The sequence below is a fragment of the Notamacropus eugenii genome, chromosome X (genome assembly GCF_028372415.1).
Source record: "Notamacropus eugenii isolate mMacEug1 chromosome X, mMacEug1.pri_v2, whole genome shotgun sequence".
Lineage (NCBI taxonomy): Eukaryota > Metazoa > Chordata > Mammalia > Diprotodontia > Macropodidae > Notamacropus > Notamacropus eugenii.
The window spans coordinates 20154095-20173099 of NC_092879.1; the positions used below are offsets into that span (position 1 = coordinate 20154095).

Here is a 19005-nt window from a genome sequence, read left to right on the forward strand (position 1 = left end):
AAGGCACACAAATTTAGAGCTTGCTACATAAAAAGGAATATTTCTTTTTCTTATTACTGATTTTCATGGGCACTTTCAAGGAAAGATGTGTCAGGAGTGCAGGGGAACTGTTTCAAAGGTCCCTCAGGAGGTAAGCTCTTTGACTTTCCCTGACTTAGGCCCCAAAATTTGATCTATTCAAATTTCAAAAACAAATATAAACGTGGAAACCCACCTTTGAAAAGAAACAGTGACCTTGTCAGAATGAAATTTGTCCACAAGATTGCTCAGTTCTTCCTGGGAATAATCCTATAACCAATCAAGAGTGAAATAAGGTTAATCGTAGGGAATTAAGAGGTGAAAAGAAGGAGAATCTGACTTTGTGGGGAGGCCCCAGGATCTTATCTGAGTCTACAAGAATTTTTGTCCCTGGAAATGAGCTCTTATTTTGCCACCCTTGGACAGGATGTAGAAATAAATGTAGGAAGAAGGAAAATGTAATGGTATAAGGGAAACACAAAAAGGAGGGGAAAAATATATGCTCATGTCTACCACTTTGGCATCAACCTATCAAGAACTGAGTTTTGGGGGAAAAGTGAACACCCAAGCAAGCAAAGAATGATGGTATGATGAAAGGAAATGAAGAATTATGGGAACAAAAATGATGGCAGAAGTTTAAATGTCTTAGAGCCTTGAACTTGGAGCCAGGAGGGCCTGCTAGCCATCCCACCTCAGCCACATTGGAGGTGTGTCCTCCTCCTGAGTAACTTCCCATGTCTTAGCTTCAGTTAATTCCTCTGTCAATTGGACTAAAAAAGAGCATCAGAATCAGAGGTCTGCTGTTGGATCAAAGGAGATAACATACATACACTGTATTCCTTCAGTGAAATTTTCTCTGCTTCTTGCTGATTTCATGGTTGAAATGATTCTTATGACTTTGTCATTGTTGCTGCTGTTTTACTGTGATTAATCCTGAACAGAATGAAAAAGACCTGGCAGACTTTCAGTGAAAGAAGGGATTCTGTCCATCACATTATGGCAGACTCCTGAGGTGAGTCCAAATGCCACCCCCAAGGACAACCATCATCCATTTTTCTCAAAAGAAAAAGGAATTGAAGAGACTTACTTTTGGAAGAGAAAAGGGATGGTTGTCTGAGAACACTTGTGAACCAGAGAGCTACTTCTCAAATCTTCCAAGGTATCTCAGTCCTAGGAAGGAAAAGTGCAGAAATGATATGACGCCAAAGGGACTTAGAGGAAAAGAGATGACAAGACTAACTGTGTGGGAGGGCCTGTACATCTTCCAACTGTCTGGAATCCCAACTACTTACAATTTTTTTGTCCTGCTGACTCCATTCAATACAAGCAAAAGAATGGGAATGACAAGAAAAAATAAAATATGACTGAGGTAGAGACACACTCAAGGAAGTGGCCAACATCTGGAGTCTGCCAAACAGGGGACTTGAAGTCTACCTCAGGTACATTCTATCTATCAGGCTTTTGAAAACCCTGGTGGCCTCATTTCCTTCAACTCTCTGATAAAGAGCTTTCAAGTAATGGCCTTTTCAAAAGGCCTATGTGTCTGCCTATGTGCACCTTGAATTTTTAGGGAAACAAGGGATAGCAAGAATGGATACATATGTGGCAGGGGAGGAAAAACCACCAGCTCACCAGCAGAGGTTGAAATCATTAAGAGACCACATCTTGACCTGCATGGTCAGGAAGCCTAGACTTCACATCTCAACTCATCCCCTTACCAGACTTGTCAAGAGGGTCAAGTCATGTTACCTCACTCCTCCTCAGTTCTCTGACCTAAAAAATTCAGAGCAAGAAAACCATCAATCTCACAATTTTCTCTAAGGCTAAAAAGGCACACAAAATGTAGTGTTTGCCACATACAAGGGAGCTCTTCTTTTTCTTATTAATGATGTGCAAGATAGGTCCCAGCCCAAGCTTCACTGGGTTACTGTTTGGATTTTGATGGCTCAGAGTGAGGGTAAATAGCAATTGTTCCTGTTCTAGCCAGAAACCCTGAGTGTGTTCTCCTCCTGGGTTGATTTTTATTTATTTTTCTTTGAGTAGGCAAACTAGGCCATCTTTTGCCTCATTTTTAACCTGGCCTTAATCACTGAATGGGCATTGCCTCACACAAACTGAGACCTGGGCAAGATATGGAGCTTAAAAAGGCCAAGGTCTTTCACCGCGTCTGGGGCCATCTCTAATCATCCTCATCTATATCTTGCCACTGGACCCAGATGACTGAGGAGGAGAGAGTATGACTAATGACTTTTCACAGCCCTGCCTTACTGAAATCTAATTCACTTTCTTGATGTCACTGGTCCTTTTCAAGAATGAACAACAAACCACAACGACAAATGAGGTGCATGAGTACTTCCAAGGAAAGATATGTCAGGAGTGCAGGGGAACTATTTCAAAGGCCCAAAGGTAAACACTCTGATGTCCCCTGACTTTTGCCCCCTGACCTAACATATTCAAATTTCTGAAATGAATGCAAATCTGGAAACTCACCTTTGAAAAGAACCTGTGACCTTGTCAAAATGAAATTTATCCACAAGGGGAAGACTCCTCAGATCTTCCTGGGAATAACCCTAGAACCAATCAACAGAGAAATGAGGTTAACCTCAAGTCATTGAGAGGCCAAAAGAAGGACAAACTGAATTTGTGGAAAAGCCCCAGAATCTGATCTGAGCCTGTATGAACCTTGCCTTAGGAAATGGGCACTTATTTTGCTACCCTTGAGTACAAGTAGGATGAAGAAAAATGAAATGGCATCAGGGAGGAGGAATAGAGTACAAAGAGCAGGGGAATCAGAGGTCTGTTGTTGGCTCAAAGGAGATAGCACACATACGCTGTATTCCACAGAAGATATTTGTGCTGATTGTTTCTATTTTAGTATTGAGAGTATTTGAGTATTTTTTGTTGTTTCTGTTGCATTTGTTGTAATTAATCATGAACAAAAAGGATAAAACCTGGTACACCTGAAGTTCAAGAATGGCATTTGTCCATCACATTAAGGCTGGGCCGAATTCTACCCCTAAAGTTAATCATCATCCATTTTCCCCCAAATAAAAAGGAACTGAAGGGACTTACCTTTCAAAAAGAAGGGGGATGGCTACAATATGAGCATGAGGGTGATTTCTGAAATCTTCCAGATTAACACATTCCTAGGTATAGGGAAGTCCATAAATGAAGTGAAGCCTCTGAGCTTAGAGGAAAAGGGAAGGCAAGAGTAACTGTGTGGGTAGCCCTATATATTGCCCCAACTCTGTGACTCCTGACTATTTGCAATTTAGTTTCCTGCAGCCTCCATTGATGGAGTCAAGAGAAGGGAAAGGACAAGGACAAATCAAATCTGACCAAAGTCGAGATACATTCAAGGTAGTGTCCAGTAAGATCAGCCAAGCAGGGGACCTAATGCTAATGCATACATCAGACACAATCTTTCGATAAGGACTTGGAAAACACTGTAGGCCTCACTTTTCTCAGTTATCTGATAAGGGGTTTCCAAAAAGAAGGCCTTTGAAAAGGCCTGTAGTTCTAGCTATGTGGACCATGAATTCTTAGGGAAATCAAGCATGCCAAGAATGAATATATATGTGGCAGGGGATGATGCTTGACAGGAAGTATTCCAAAATGTTTAGTGGTCACAACTTGGCCTGTAGGGTCAGGAAGTCTGGACTTAACCTCCAACTCATCCACTTACCAGACCTGTCAAAGTAATTGAGTCATGTAACCTGTGTAATACTTTGGTCGTTCCACTGCAACATTGGGATAAGAAAATTACTAATCTCACAGTTTGCTCAGAGGCTCAGAATTGGCTGGGGATGTTCAGCTTTCTTTAAACAAGTGTTCTTTTTACTGGTACAGATATGTAGGAGTACTTGCAAAGAAAGATGGCTTATGAGTACAGTGGAACCATTTCATTGGCCCATCAGGAGGCACAGCCCAGAGTAGCCCTGACTGATGCCCTCACCCCCAACCTCTAGAAATTTCTTCAGCTGATTCAGTTCTGGAAACTTACCTTTCTGAAATAAGAGTGAGTTTTTTTTCAAAATGAAATTTGTCCAGAAAAGGGAGATTGCCCAGCTCTTCACTGGAATAATCCTAGGACCCACAAATGGAGAAATCATGTTAACTTTAAGGGACTCACAGGCAAAAAAGATGGAAAACCTGAAGGGAATTCACATTTCAAAGGTAACAGTGTCAGCTGTGAGAGGACATTTGTGCACAGGAGGTAGACAGCTAAGTTATTCCTGGGAGTGCTCCTGAGGACAAAGAAGTGCAGGCATAGCGTTAACCTTCAGGGACTCACAGGAATAAAAGAGAGAAGTGGATCCATGGTTGACCCTTGACTCCAGCCCAGATCAAGGCCATTCTTTGCCACTTGCAATGTCTATTTTTCCTCTTTACATTCAACACATGCAGAAATAAGGGAAATGAAAAGTCACAAAGAACAAGAAAAACAAATGGGAGGAAAATCAAATACAGTGGTCATTGTGTCCTTGGAGAAAAGGTGGTAAGAGGCCAGGTCAGGAGTCTTCCATCTGCCCCAAACCAAAAACTTCCACCTGTACAAGTTCAAGGAATTTCTACCTCCTACTGCCAGCCTGATCTCGCAACAAAGGTGTGGAAAATCTCTGGGGCAAAGAACAGCAACCTACCTTTTCACATCAGACCTTTCATCTCCAGTTGTGCCTGTCTCTTGAAGGAAGAGGAAAGTTGGTAGGGAATGGGATTTCTAACTTGGTTTCTTGTTGCATAGGTGTGACTTTCACCTCTTGTTATACACTTTCCTGCCTAATCTCCACCCTTCAGAAGGAAGAGGACTAGGGAAGCAAGGTTTCCCATCTGACCATCTAAATGTATGCTTCCCACTGTACTTCCTCCAGTCTCCACTGGGAAGAGGAGTGGTGCCCCTCCCCTCAATATTCTCATACCTGATCATACCCTTCTCATCTCAGTGATTCTGAACTCCTGAAGATTGTCATCCAAACCACATTCCACACCCTCTACCAGCCAATTACTTATTCCCATTCTCCTCAACACTCTTACCACCCGACCTTTCCACTGTGCCTTGTTGAACACCCATTCAATAGGCAATATATTTCCTTTCATCCTTAATCATTTCCTCCCCCACTCCTTCCATATATAGGTATTACTGAAACCTGGTTACCCCTAGATGACACCCTCCCTGGTCACCCTTTCCAGTACTGGCTGTACCTTCTCTCATTCTCCTCACTTTGCGGTGGAGTAAAAATAATCCTTGCTCCCCATTGCCACTTCCAGAATCTCACTCTACCTCTGTCACTCAGCAACCTCTCTCCCTTGAGGTTCATGCTACTCATAACTGCCACCCAATCAAAATCCTGGTAGTTGTTTACTACAGACTCCCAGGTCACTCCCCTTCCAGCATCAGTCATATTGGTACATGGCTCATGATCATTCTTTCCTCTTCAACTTCTGTCCTCATACTAAGGGACTTCAACTTGAGTGGAATAGGTTTAGTGAAGACTTCTCAGATGGTAATTCTTCTCCCAGGGGTGAGTTAAGACCGAGAGGCTCAAGGTTACAATATTTTTAGAGTGGAATAATTCCATATAAGGATATAAAACTGTGTAGTACATTAGGGTCTCAATGATTGGTTGAAACTTACATAATTCTTCAATGTCTTCATTTCAAAAGGGATTGGCTAGATTCCGAGTTTGGAATGTAAGATCATATTCTCAGCTAATGAGGATAATGGTCAGTGGGGAGGGAGGGACTTGAGTTAGAGTCTATACATATATCATTGCTTCTCCTTTGTCTTCAGCTTTTTCTGGTAGAGGAATTGCCTGCTTCTCGAGAATCAAATAAATAAACTTTCTATCATCACTTTGAGAGGCCTCTGAGTAATTAATTAAGTAGGGATCTGAGCCATCCCACACAGTTTTGGGGGGCGTGTTCCAGGATCTGTGGCTTTCCAGAGTGATGGCTGGCAACTTGGTTCAAGGGCAGGTGCCCGTGGGGAGACCTCCCCCATGGTCCTTGAAACTGAGTTGTCGAGCCTCCCTCTCTGCAAAGTAACGACCCAAAGCAGAGGAACTCAGTGAGAACAGAAAGCATAAAGACTCCAAACACTCCGAAGCTGTGAAGTGTTTGAAATGCCAACCAGTTGGTGTTGAAGGTTGCAGTCAGGCAACTTGTATGCATACAGCCCAGAGGTAAGTGCGGAGGAGGGCCTGGGGGTCGAATTTGAAGAGTCTTAGATAGACTCGAGGAGAAGGTGACGACTCCCAACCAAATTACTGGACTGCAGACCCCAAGGGCAAGGGCCCTCCCCAGAAATGCTGCCAGGTGACTGCTAGTGAGTGGGCGACCCAAACTGAGAGCTGGCAAGAGAGCTAGCAATGGGAAAGAAGCAGTCCAGGCCCCGAGCTTCAGAGTGGAGTCAAGATATACCGGTAAATAGTCCCTTGGGAAATCGATTACAGAATTGGCACGAATTACCAAAATATAAAGGGAAGGACAAGAAGAGGATGATTAAGTATTGTTGTTTCATATGGGGTGAAAAAGAGATATTGGAGGAGGCATAATCTGGCCCAAATATGGTTCCTCTGAGGACTGGGTTTGCCAAAAATTTAAACCTATATGGACTATTTTGTTTTGTTAAATGTTTTGGTCTGTATATGTTGTGTTGGTATTTCTGTGTGAATGAAAGTCTGTGTCTCTGTTTTATCTGGTAAGGTTGTAAATTTAGCCAGCCAGCCAGCAGGAGCAGAAAGGCTGAGCTGGACTGTCCTTGAAATTCCTGAGCTTGGTGGGATATTGCAGGAACTTGATAGACTCATATGCAGTCCTACTAAACCCTTTATACAATCATCTACTGGAAAGAAAAACCAGAACATATTCAATGGGACTCTGAGAGTGAACAAAGTTTTAAACAACTCAAGGAAATCTTAATCTCAGCCTCAGTATTAATGTTACCCTCAATAGAGAAGCCCTTTTTCTCTTTGTGAACACAGACAAGGGGGTGGCCTTGGGAGTCCTGGACTAAATAAGAGGAGGGCAGAGACATCCGGTGGCATTTTTATAAAAAATGTTAGATCCAGTAACAAAAGGATGGGTATTTGTTAGATGCAACATTAATCTAATGTAATTGTTACATGATTTTTAAATTTGTAATATATTACATATAGATTGGGGTTTTAAAAGGATGTGATAGAAATTTGATAATTTGAAACTTATATTTGGTTATAAAAAAAAAAAGAGCAGTGAAAATGCTGATGTGTGCTATATTATGGTATATTTAAGCTGGAAGGGAATTCCAGCACATACAGTTGCAGTTGGAGTGTGGAGGAAGGCTGGATGGTCTTGAGTGGTGGGACTGAGAGTCTTAGAAAACTAAGGGTTTTGTTTGCAGATGGTTTCAGTAAGTAGTGAGGGTGTGAGGAAGTATTTTAGAAGGAAAAAAAGGAAAAAATCATGTAATTTGAGATGACTCATCTGAAAGAATATCAGGTGATAATGCGCCCACGTAGTGGTAAGCTGAATGGCTTAAGGGCTTATTTTAAGTTTTAAGTAAATTTAAATAATTTTAAATTTTTAGGTAATCCATCTAAATATTGTATTAGGAATTGCATTGTTAAGTTAATTAATGAATTGGCTAAAAAGAGCTGTTATGAATTTTTTTTGTAAGAGCTTCCTTGTTGTAACATTCCTATTGAGAGAATGAGAACGCTTTAAAAATGTACACGTGTATATATATGGGTGTGATTTTCAAGCCTGTTGCATCTGAGGATGTATTAAGTACGTTAAAAGTTTATTTCTGCTGTTGAAAAGGAAATTTTAGCTAAAATTGTTTTTGCCATGAATCAAGCATTTACTCTAAAGTTATGTTTGTAAAAGAAAGTTTATGGGCAAATGTGAAAAGGCTTCGGGTTTAGGTCATTTCTTGTGATTTCTGTCAATTAGTTTTAAGGGGATTGTGATAAATTGTAAACTGTTCGTAAGAGAGGAAATATTTGTTGTATTAAGAAATACTTTGTAAAATCTTTTGTATGGTTTTTGGAAGGCCTACCTATCCAATTTGTATTTGTAAGGTACAAAAGTGGGAAGAATTTGGTTTCTCTAATAGGATATGACAATGCAATTGATGTCATCTGACATTTATTGTTCGGGTTCATAGCTAAAACAATTTTGTTATCACTTATGAAAATTATGTTTGCCATTTGTAATTCTAATGCTAAAACCTAAAGCTGGTACACTGTGTGCATATGTGGGGGAAAGAAGCAGTCCTCAGGATAGTAACAAGTACAGCTCCAGCAGTGGAGGAAATTGTATATAGAACTTGCTTTGGTGAGAATTTGAAAATGTGTAAGAAATGATCTTCAGTGATTGGCTTTTTAGGGCAAATTTAAGATCAAAGATGTAAGATAAAATCCCTGGGAACATTCTTTCTAAATCTAATGGGAATAAATAGATGTTGTATCATTGTTCCATAGAACAAGATTTGGGATTTAAAGTTAACTGTAATTGTATTTTGTCTACAGAGGGATTCAGGGAAAGGAGTCCCTTACCAAAAAAAAAAAAAAAAAAAAAAAAGGTGGACCCAGGTGGTCTGGAAGCTCCAGGAATGGTCTTGATGGGAGTGGCCAGTAAACTGGAGATTTGGACTGATAGAATTAAGAGTGGGAAGGAGAATAGACTTGGGCATAGTGATAGAGTGGACCTTAGGAGAACCAGTTGACGTGGAAAAAAAAAAAGGAGTTTTCAAGGTGAGGTTTTCCAGGGCCTTTAGACAAATGGGACTAAAACTCTTTTGGGGTAATGGACAAAGGTCCCAACTTGGAATGAGATCTTTACATGTTACAAAATGATGTGAAAGCAATTAGTATTAAAACAATTGACTGAATTAATTACTGAGACTAAGTCAGAGACATCTTCAGTTTGGGGAAAAGAATTTCAGTCTAATTTTCTTAGAGATAGGTAGCCTCTGGTAATATTTGGCATTGAAAGTTAAATGATTGTTTTGGATTTGAATTCATTACATGAACATAAAAATTCAAGTTAGTGTTTGAACTTATCACATGTGTAGCTCATTCTTTTAGATTGAGCAGGGTGAGAAAGGGATAAAGTAGTTTGGGAAACAGATATAAATCTGTTAGAGCAATGACTTATGATTGTTATTCAATCAGGAACTAGAACATGTATAGAAAGGCATGTAAGCTACTTAAGACTTGCTTCAAAAGATGTTCCTTGGCCAACGTGAGATTAGCCATGTCTCAAACTGATTATTGGAGCTTGCTATTTTAAGATTTTTATGGACTATTAACTGACTGTTCTTCTGAGTCTAACTCCAGGTGTGGATAGCAAGACAGACGGTCTGAGCCACTGATCCATGATGCCAGTAAGCCTGTGAGATGCTGGTATGAACTGCAAAAAGGTGATCTCATGGAAAGGTCAGGAGAGCGGCTGTTCAGCCTGGGCTGAGGTAGGATTCTCCTGAGTCAATTTCCCCACTGACATCTGGTAGACTTTAAGCCTGGCTGAATGCCAGTTGACAATCTACTCCTTCCTAGAATTGACACGAAGTAAGGGAGATGTTGTTTCCCTGCAATGTCCCTACTCTTAATCGCAAATTTCTAAAATCAAAAGTTTTGTAAGGAATAATACCAGATCTATTGAATAATAGATTGTTGGTAAGGGAACATCTGAGGTTAAGTCTAAAATTAAGCTAAATAGGCTTAGGACTTTAGACCAACAACAATAAGTTAGGGTCCTTTAATTCTTAGTAATAGTGTGGAGACAATTAGGTTAAGGGCTTGTGAGACTAACATGCATAGTTATTATTTTGTCTCAGTTGGTTAATGTTAAAATGAAAAATGGTTTGTGGACTATATTGTAAATGCTTTAAAAGAAGCATCACATGATCAGAAGTTGGAATTGTTTTATGATGTGATATGCACTGTGTTAAAAATGATTATTTATTGTATTCATGTAAATACTGGAGCCTGGTATTGACTCCTTAGTGAAATCTCATCTTCCTAATGAGGGAATGAATAATGAATTACTGTGAAATGTAGAAGCTGCATTTTAATGTGAATTTTCTTTTTTAAAAAAAAAATGACAATTTGTCAAAGTTTCAATTTTGATTTTTGTAAGAGTGATAGGAATGGTAATCTAAGATGGTATTAATTTCAGTTTTGGAGGAGAGTGGACATATGGATTTCTACAAGAAGATAAAGAGAAGAAGATGCTGAGATGCTGTGCTGAAGACTTTTTGAAGGAGCATCCAGATCAGAAAACTGCATAAGATGATACTTCTCCCCAGACTGCTGTATGAGATGGAACCTCTAAATGGACAATTCATTAATTTAAATCTCTGTATCTGTACTTATAACAAGGGAACTGCGCCCTGTAATTTGCCAATGTGTCAGTCAACTTTGCTCCCTTCCTGTATTCATATAAAAAGGGAGATAGATGAAGGAAAGGATTCACAGGGGAAAGAATGTGAAGAGGTATTTATTGATTGGATTTAGATGTGGAAACAGGAATAAATAAGAGGAGGGGAGGAATATGGGTGGGATGTGCTTGAACCTTGAACTATCTATTCCCCCATCCCTATTTAGAAAATGTTTAGCATCATTGGGAAACCAGTAGACAAAGTTATGGAAGGTTATTGCATTTAAAAAGTTTAAAGTTGTTTACTGTCATTTATAATTATTACTACTAGTTATTAAACTCCCAAGTCTCATGCTTGGAAGACACACTTTGTCAGTATTAAAAGCTCCATTTAAAGCGTGTGTGAGAACACACAAAATCTGGAAAGGGATATCCAATGAGGCCTGTATATAAATTCATTATATGTTTTGTTGTTTGGGGAACTATACTAGAGTTATTATTGTTTGTTCTTAACAGAGCAGTACTACAACATAGATTGATCTCAGATTATTTAATTGCAGAAGAAGAGGCAGATTGTGGAAAACTCAGTCTGTCCACATGTTATTTGAAAATTCATGATAATGGAAGAATAGTGAAAGAGATCACCAAGTATACCAGGAAAGTTACCCACGTTCCTGTACAAACTTGGAACTCCCTTTTTTTAATACGTCCTGGTGGTCTTGGTTTGAAGGGAGCTGGTGAAAGAGACTACTGTGGTTTGGCCTCATAGCAATTAGTGGTGTTATATTACTTCCTATTTGTTTACCTTGTTTGATTTCACTTTTTACTAGAATAGTTAGAAATTCTCTACTAAGGTTTGCTGGAGTAGAAGAGAGGACCGAAGGGCAAATTTGGTTGATGATACTAAAGAAGGAAGGATGGGCACCTGTGGAGACAAGACAGGAGTGACCCTGATGGGGATGAAGAAATTAACAGACAGTGTGAGATCATGTTACAGAACTTTGGTTGAAATATCCATGAGAAGTCTTCAGGTTAATAAATAAGAGGAGGGATTGAGTGGGATAGGTTTAGTGAAGACTTCTCAGATGGCAATTCTTCTCCCAGGGGTGAGGTAAGACCGAGAGGCTCAAGGTTACAATATTTTTAGTGTGGAATAATTCCATATAAGGATATAAAACTGTGTAGTACTTTAGGGTCTCAATGATTGGATGAAACTTACATAATTCCTTGATGTCTTCATTTCAAAAGGGATTGGTTAGATTCCGCGTCTAGAATGTAAGATCATATTCTCAGCTAATGAAGATAATGGTCAGTGGGGAGGGAGGGACTTGTGTTAGAGTCTATATATATCATTGCTTCTCCTTTGTCTTCAGCTTTTTCTGGTAGAGGAATTGCCCGCTTCTTGAGAATCGAATAAATAAATTTTCTGTCATCACTTTGAGAGGCCTCTGAGTAATTAATTTAAGTAGGGAATCTTGTCATCCTACACAAACTCAAATACTGACTCTCCCTCTGTCATCCTAACCACTTAGTCCCTCAACCTACTCACTTCCCAGTCTATCACACGTCAGGCACAAACAAACATGGTCATATTCTTGATCTTGTCATCACTCACAAATGTATCACTTCCAAGTTTAAGAATTACAAAAATCCCCTTATCCAACCCATTGGCTTTTTACCTCTTCCTCTACCTTTGCTTACAGAGTTTTACTCTTTGTCCACACCACTATCTCCAGTCCCTTAACCCCTCAATTCTCTTCTAGGCCACCACTGCTAAACTAGTCACTCTCTTCTCCTCCCCCCCCCCCCAATCTAGATCACTTGTTGAAATAGTTCAGTTCTGTACTATCTACCACTCTTGAATCCCTAGACCTCATATGTTGCTGATTATGTGCTACCCAAGTCTCAGCCTTGGAATACTCACACAAAAGATTGCCTTACCTCCTCCACATATGCTACTTAATGAAGGTGGAAAAAATCAGGCATCTGTTATGACTCAGACATGAAGTTACGCCTCAATGCAGCCTTCTCTGCTGCTAGGCAATCCAATAATGGCTCCTATTAAATCACTATTCCACCCTTCATGGCAGGTCTTCCCAACCTTTTCATTTCTCCTCAAACCTCTCAAGGCACCCCCTTCTACCACCTTCTCAACTGAGATCCCTATTCCTTATCTGTGATCATTCAGATTTCTTCTGCCTCTATCTCCTCCTTTACTCTTCTCACATGATTACATGACTTTACTCCTTAACAAGATTAACTCTTGACCTGTTCTAGCAATGACATTCCATCCCATGTCCTCTGACAGACTAGCCTGTCATCCCTATTCTATCACTTATTTGCAATGTCTCCCTGTTTCCTGACTAAAAATAAGCCCATGTTTCCCCCATCCTCAAAAAACTGTCTCGACCTTTTTATCTCTACTAGCTATTGTCTATATCTCCTCTGAATTTTGTAGCTAATCTTCTTGAAAAGGCCCTCTACCTATAATAAGTGTCTCTGCTTTCTATCCTCTCTTTGTCTTCTTAACCCCTTACACTTTGGCTTTCAAATTTAGCATTCCACTGAAACTGCTCTCTCTAAAAGTATCAATGATCTCTTAATTGAAAAATTCAATGGCTTTTCCTCAATTCTTATTCTCCTTCACTTCTCCGCAGCCTTTGTTATTGGTAGTTTCACCTTATGCTGGAAACACACTCTGAAATGAAGGAAACTTAGTGAGTATTGTGGGCCTGGTCTAGGAATGATTCTGGTTTGATAAAAGGAATTGAATGCCTTACAATCAGTTATTCCAAGGATAAGCCATGGTTATACATTAAGCAATACCCTCTGTCTAAAATTCAAATGGAAGGAATATAGGCAATAATTGAATATTTAGAGAAATGAAGACTTACCAAAAAGAGGCAGTGCCTCAACAGTACTTGATTTACTAGTAAGAAAAGAAGGAAAATTAGATTAAGTTAACTTGTGTATCAGGTTTATTCAAATTTAAGGATTCCTGTGATTCACCTACTATCTTTCCTAGACATCAGCAGGAAAATTTAAAGTTGTTTATTCCACCAAAGGGTCCACCTTAATTAAATACCTTCCCAGTCTTCAGCCTGTGATTAGGTTCCCAATAATTTTGGCTCTGGAATTCTCCACACTTGAGACTCAAGCAATCCTCCAGGCTCATATGAGGGAATTGCTGATTTGTGCCTCATAAAAAGATAAGAGTATAGATGAATTTGTTTGTATACTATACCTATATTGAATTGCTTGTTTGCAAAAGAATATACACATTTCCACAGTAGCACATGGAACTTTGACAAAAACTGACTATGTCAATTTAGGGAACGGGGATATTGCAAACAAATGGGAAAACACAGAAATAGTTAATAAATACTTCATAGACCATAACTTTTTTCTGATGATAATTATGACTTTATTAGAAGCATTACACACAGTCATTAAATTGTCTTCTCAAACATAAGCACAGAGCCAGATCCAGATGATTCAATTATTTAGAGAAGAACCAACTAGGTATCATTTGAGCTACAACACAGCCTTCTGCACTAGGGCAGTAGGGTGTGGCATTATCAACAATAAGCTGTTTGTAACTAGGAGAGGAACCTCTCTGTATCACAGGTTCTCTTTCATCCAAGCAATGCCACAGGATCCAATATTTCGGCTCCTAATGAATATTTCTGCTTAGTTTCTATAGCAAATACAAAAGGTGAACTCATTCAGAGATGAATGGGCATTTCATCTGTTGCCCTACAAGTACACTTTTGAGGGGGCACTTAGAACAATGGTAAATCGAACGTACAATTTTGTGGAGGTTAAAAGTCAGAAAATATTTGGGTATGAATGTGGTCTCACTAAGACTAGACAAACACAACAATTACCACAAGGTGCACCCCAAAATGTGAGCTAAGAATGCAGAGAACCAGGGCAACACACAAGCCAATGCCAGGTGACTGTTAAAGTGGAAACTCTGATTCCCAGGTCAATGATCCTTCCCAAAGTCAGACAGTTAGTCAACAAGTATTATGTGCCTTCTATGTTCTAGGCACTGTACTAAGTGCTAGGGATACAAAAGAAGGCAAAAGACTGTCTCTGCTCTCAAGTAGCTCATAGTCTAATGGGGAAGACAATATACAAACAACTATGTACAAACAAGCTATATATAGGACAAACTAGAGATAAACTACACAGGAAAAGCACTAGTATTAAGGGGTTTGGGAAAGGTTTCACATAGAAGGTGGGATTTTAGGTGGAACTTGAAAGAAGTCAGGGATGCCAGTCAGTGGAAATGAAGAGGAAAAGAATTCCAGGCATGGTGGATATCCACTGAAAATGCACAATCTAGAGAGATGGAGTTTCTTCTCCAGGAATCATCAAAGAGGCAAGAATCATCAGATCACAGAGTACATAGTAGAGGAGTAAAGGGAAGGGCAAGGTTATAAAGGGCTTTGAATGTCAAACAGAGACTTTTCAATTTGTTCCTGAAAGTTATTGGAAGTCACTGGACTTGACTGATGACGAAAATATCTCTTCCCACTACGCAATTTACATTAAATTTGCCAGAGTCCCAAGGATGGATTGTTGTTTTTTTCTGAAGGGAAGGACTCATGTAAGTATCTGGAGATGAATTTTCTTCAAGATGTCTTCCAATCTTTTTAATGTTCCTGGTTTCCATTTCAGTTAGAAGGGAGCAAGTTCTGTCATCAATAGCTTATGAGAAATAATGTGAATGTCAGATTCAGTCATCACCTTGTGTAGGTGGTACAATGGAAAATTCTTTAACTCCAGCATCTCTGGTGACAGCAAAATGGAGACAGACATGAAAGTACTGAGAGGTATGCTTTGGATTGTCACTAGAACAACTTTTACATTCCTACAAGGCTCTGTTTGAATAATAAAAAGCAAAAAAAACCCCAAAAACTCCAAGGAATTAGACAGGTTAGCAGATAGCAGTTCATCCCACTCAACCCTAAGCAAACTAATTTCTTCTCAAATTCTTTTATTTTTCTCTAAATGGTGCCTACACACATGTATCTTAATGACTGCTTTGATTCCTTTCCACTCCAACAGCTTTTTCAAGCCCAGCTCTGCAGGCATCCTTGAAGTCAACAGTCTTACTCAATTCCTTTTGCCTTTCAGTTCCAGTTTGACTCACTGCAGATAGCTGGGATCAGGGTAACCAAAGTTTTCTGCTGCATGGAACTGCAGTTTTGTGGTGAATATCATTCCAAGTGATCACATGCTTGACTCCTAATGTCTGAGACTGTCCTACTGTGAAAGTCAGCCTTTGGTCAAAAGCTCTTCTGAGGAGATTCAAAACCTACCATCCTTCTTCATTATTTGACAAGTATGCCACCTGTCTTGTTCCTTCATAGCGTTTTCCTGGGTTGGGATGATCTTGGGTCTGTATGCTGCCACACATGTTATAATGAATCACAATGGTGTCACATGACTTATGACCTGGAATAAAGAAGTTCTGTAAGAGGTTGTCATCTTTCATGATATGATAGGAGGTTGGGCACACTGGTATTTGTTTAATGGCCTCTCTGATAGAATGGCCAGAGAACTCATGCTTGCACTTTGGGAGGACTTCTTTATGGTGAATGATTTCCAGATAGATGGTACATTCCTCCTCCTCTTCCTCCTTCTCCTCTTTTCCTAAGTCCCCATAGCTAGTCAGTCTCTTGGAGGGAGGTAAAGCCATCTTGAAATCATCACCATATTTGTCCAAGCGGCATCTGGGTTCTCTATTCTAATTCTCTGCAAGGGAGAGAGCTGGTTCTTCTTTCTGCTGAACAGCACTTTGTTCTTCTTTCTGCTGAACAGCATTTTGTTCTTCTTTCTGCTGAACAGGACTTTGTTCTTCTTTCTTCTGAACAGGACTTTGAACAGTAAAGTATTTCTTGACATATTTCATTGCTTTTTCAATGTACTTGGGCAAGCCAGTCAGTGTCAGCTCTCGTTCATTCCACTCTACGATCACGTGGGGGTGCTTTTTCTCCAAGTTTTCAAAGAAGGTCTTCTCAAGCCAACACTTCCTCTTCAGGTCTATCGGTTTCAGAATCGCTACCTCTGTGACAATTTGAGGTAAGAGCATCTGGAAGATATCATTGAAATCTTCATAAGCATGTGCAGAGAGGTCTAAATCTTTGTCTTTTGGTTTAAAGAGAATGAGGGTCTTCTTAGTTTTGGGTTTGTGCACCAATTCCATTACAGTGAAGTATGTTTTCTCTATTTCTCGGATTTCTTGGCCCAGCACACGCCAGTGAGCAGTATCAACCTCAATTCCAGTGTTTTTCTTTGCAGAAGCCGCTGCTTCCCCAGATTTTTTGTTGTAGTTTTGTTCAATGAATTTTTGAGCTTCGTAAACTTCCTTTTGGTCTCCCCAGAGGACTAAGTCTTTATCATCAGCTTTAATGTGGAGGTTTTGAAACATATCGCTCAGGGTTTTTTGCATGTCAAGGACCAGCTTGTTCTCTGAGACAGAAACATCCTTTTGGGTCATATTCTGGATTTCCCTCTGAAAGGTTCTGGTAAAGGCTTCTTTAGCTGCTTCTTTGTCCCACATTCTATTTGTCTCGAAGTCTAAGCTCACATTGCCTGAAGGATATACCAAAGCACTTTTGATACGTACTTCATGCTCAACTTCTATTCTGTCCAGAGTTTCAGCAAAGAAATATTTGAAATACTCATACAAATGCGCAGGAACTGACAAGAGGTCCAAGTCTTCGTCTGCTCTCTTGGGGTTTGAGTAAAGAACAAGACTGTTGCATTCATTTGGCATAGGTTCTTCAATTTCACTTGCTGATGCTGAGTAGGAATAATCCTCTTTCCGGTCATGTCCCAGCATGGTGTCACTTAAGTACCGATAAATTTTTTCAATATCTTCGAACTCACCAATCACTCTCTCGGGTCCATCGTGGCCTCCCTCTATTTTGATATCTGGGCACAGGGTAAAAATGATCTCCTTCTGGTCTCTGGAAAGCTTGAAGGTCAGCTGGGCCTCAACGTGGAGAAATATCTTTTGAAGGAAGAAATTCGAGGGGATAAGAGCACGTACTTCATCTGGGTGCCTCTCATCTGGAAGTTCCTTTGAGATAGCCACAGTACGAGAGGAAATATGTTTTATCTCTAAAATGTTGCTCTTGGTCTCTTCTGGGACTTTCTCTTCTTTTTCTTCTTTTGTTTCTAGGAAGACCTTCACATGTAATGTATCACTGACTGCCACAGAGTGATTTCTCTTTGCTATCACAGCATCCTTGGCTTGTTTTCTATTAAAGTCTATCCAGAAAGAGCCACTAGTGGGACCGACTCTGACCTTGCACTTGCCCCCCCCAGACTTCGAGGTGTTCTGGAAATACTTCTGCAGCTTCTTCTCTATTCCAAGGGAGGTCTCAGACACCCGGACTAGCAGCGAGTATGGTGGGCCCTGGGCAGTGTTGTCAGTGGCCATGACAGCAGGGAAGGGACTTGTGAGTCAAAGAGCTGGGGTGGCAATGTTTCTTTGCTGGGCTCTGGATGAGGAAACTGGGTAGCAAAGAGGGGAAACAAAAAAATAACAGTGCTGTCAGCTCCCTACCTCCACCTTTCTTCCCAGACCATAACTTAATAAAAATAGTAACTAGTTCAGACAACACAAATATAACACAGAGAACTAAATGGCAACTTAACAATGAAATCCTAAATAATGAGAATTTCAAAGACTAAATTTAAAAAAACAAATAATTACTTGAAAAAATGGGAGGGAGAAAAATGAGGAGGATGATTATAATGATAAAGAAGAAACATCATACAACAATTTCCAGGATGCAGATAAAGCAGTCCTAAAGATGGAAATATAGATATATATACATACACATACATACATTTACATATGTATATCCTTAAAAACATATATTAATAACATAGAAAATAAGAGAAATAATGAACTGAATATTCATTGAAAGGATGAGAAATACAACAAATTAATAAGCTTAAAATAAGCACAAAGATATTAAAAATAGTGGAAAAACAGGTAAATTGCAAACAAAAATACTCTAAAGAAATGACATCTAAAATTAAGGCTGGTTCTTTAAAAAGAAATTAATAAACTTTTAGCTAATTAGATTAAAAAGAGGGTAGAAAATCACATCAATGAAATAGCTAATGAACAAGTAACATATCAACAGAACCAGAAGAAAAGAAAATAACCAGCATATTATGCACAGTGTTAACCAAAACAGTATCACAAGTCCATGAAACATGCATTGCAACTGAAATTATTACAAGAGAAAGGCAAATACGTGTGGGGACTCCCCATACCAAGAAGCTGAGGAGTGCAGAGAAAACCTTGATATTTAAGTTACAGGGAAAAAGGGATGCAATATGGTAGAGGGAAAGGATTAATCCCCTCCCAAGGGGAAGGAGAAATTACAATTAAGAAAAATGTCAAAAGCAGCATTCCTTTCCCTTGGAAACTGCTGGATCATATGATCATCTACAGGCATCCCAGCTGCAGAAGCAGTTTCTCAGTCTGGTGCAGACTGACTGGCACCTGTCTGGACTTGCAAGGACACAGAGGGAGTCAAACTTGGGTGGAAACAACAAATTATGACAGCGTGGAGTGGGTGGGGACTTTGT

The 19005-nt window shown here is 39.7% G+C and overlaps 1 protein-coding gene across 18 annotated transcripts in view; it reads right to left on the reverse strand.

Moving 5' to 3' along the window:
* LOC140515695 (E3 ubiquitin-protein ligase DTX3L-like) overlaps nucleotides 1–19005 on the reverse strand; it is a 49267-nt gene that overhangs the window by 482 nt on the left and 29780 nt on the right. For 2 of the 18 annotated variants that reach the window (XR_011971170.1, XR_011971158.1), the window contains 4 exons: nucleotides 13275–13309; nucleotides 2509–4104; nucleotides 1106–1188; nucleotides 215–951 (listed from right to left, as the gene is read on the reverse strand). Coding sequence is in view for 1 of the 18 variants with exons in the window: in XM_072626529.1 (XP_072482630.1) it covers nucleotides 16139–17839 (1701 nt within the window). In the remaining 17 variants the exon portion in view is untranslated. Of the gene's footprint in view, nucleotides 1–214; nucleotides 952–1105; nucleotides 1189–2508; nucleotides 4105–11599; nucleotides 13310–13780; nucleotides 17914–19005 lie in introns of those variants that run through there. The other 16 variants (XR_011971171.1, XR_011971160.1, XR_011971166.1 and 13 more) reach the window with 15 other exon arrangements.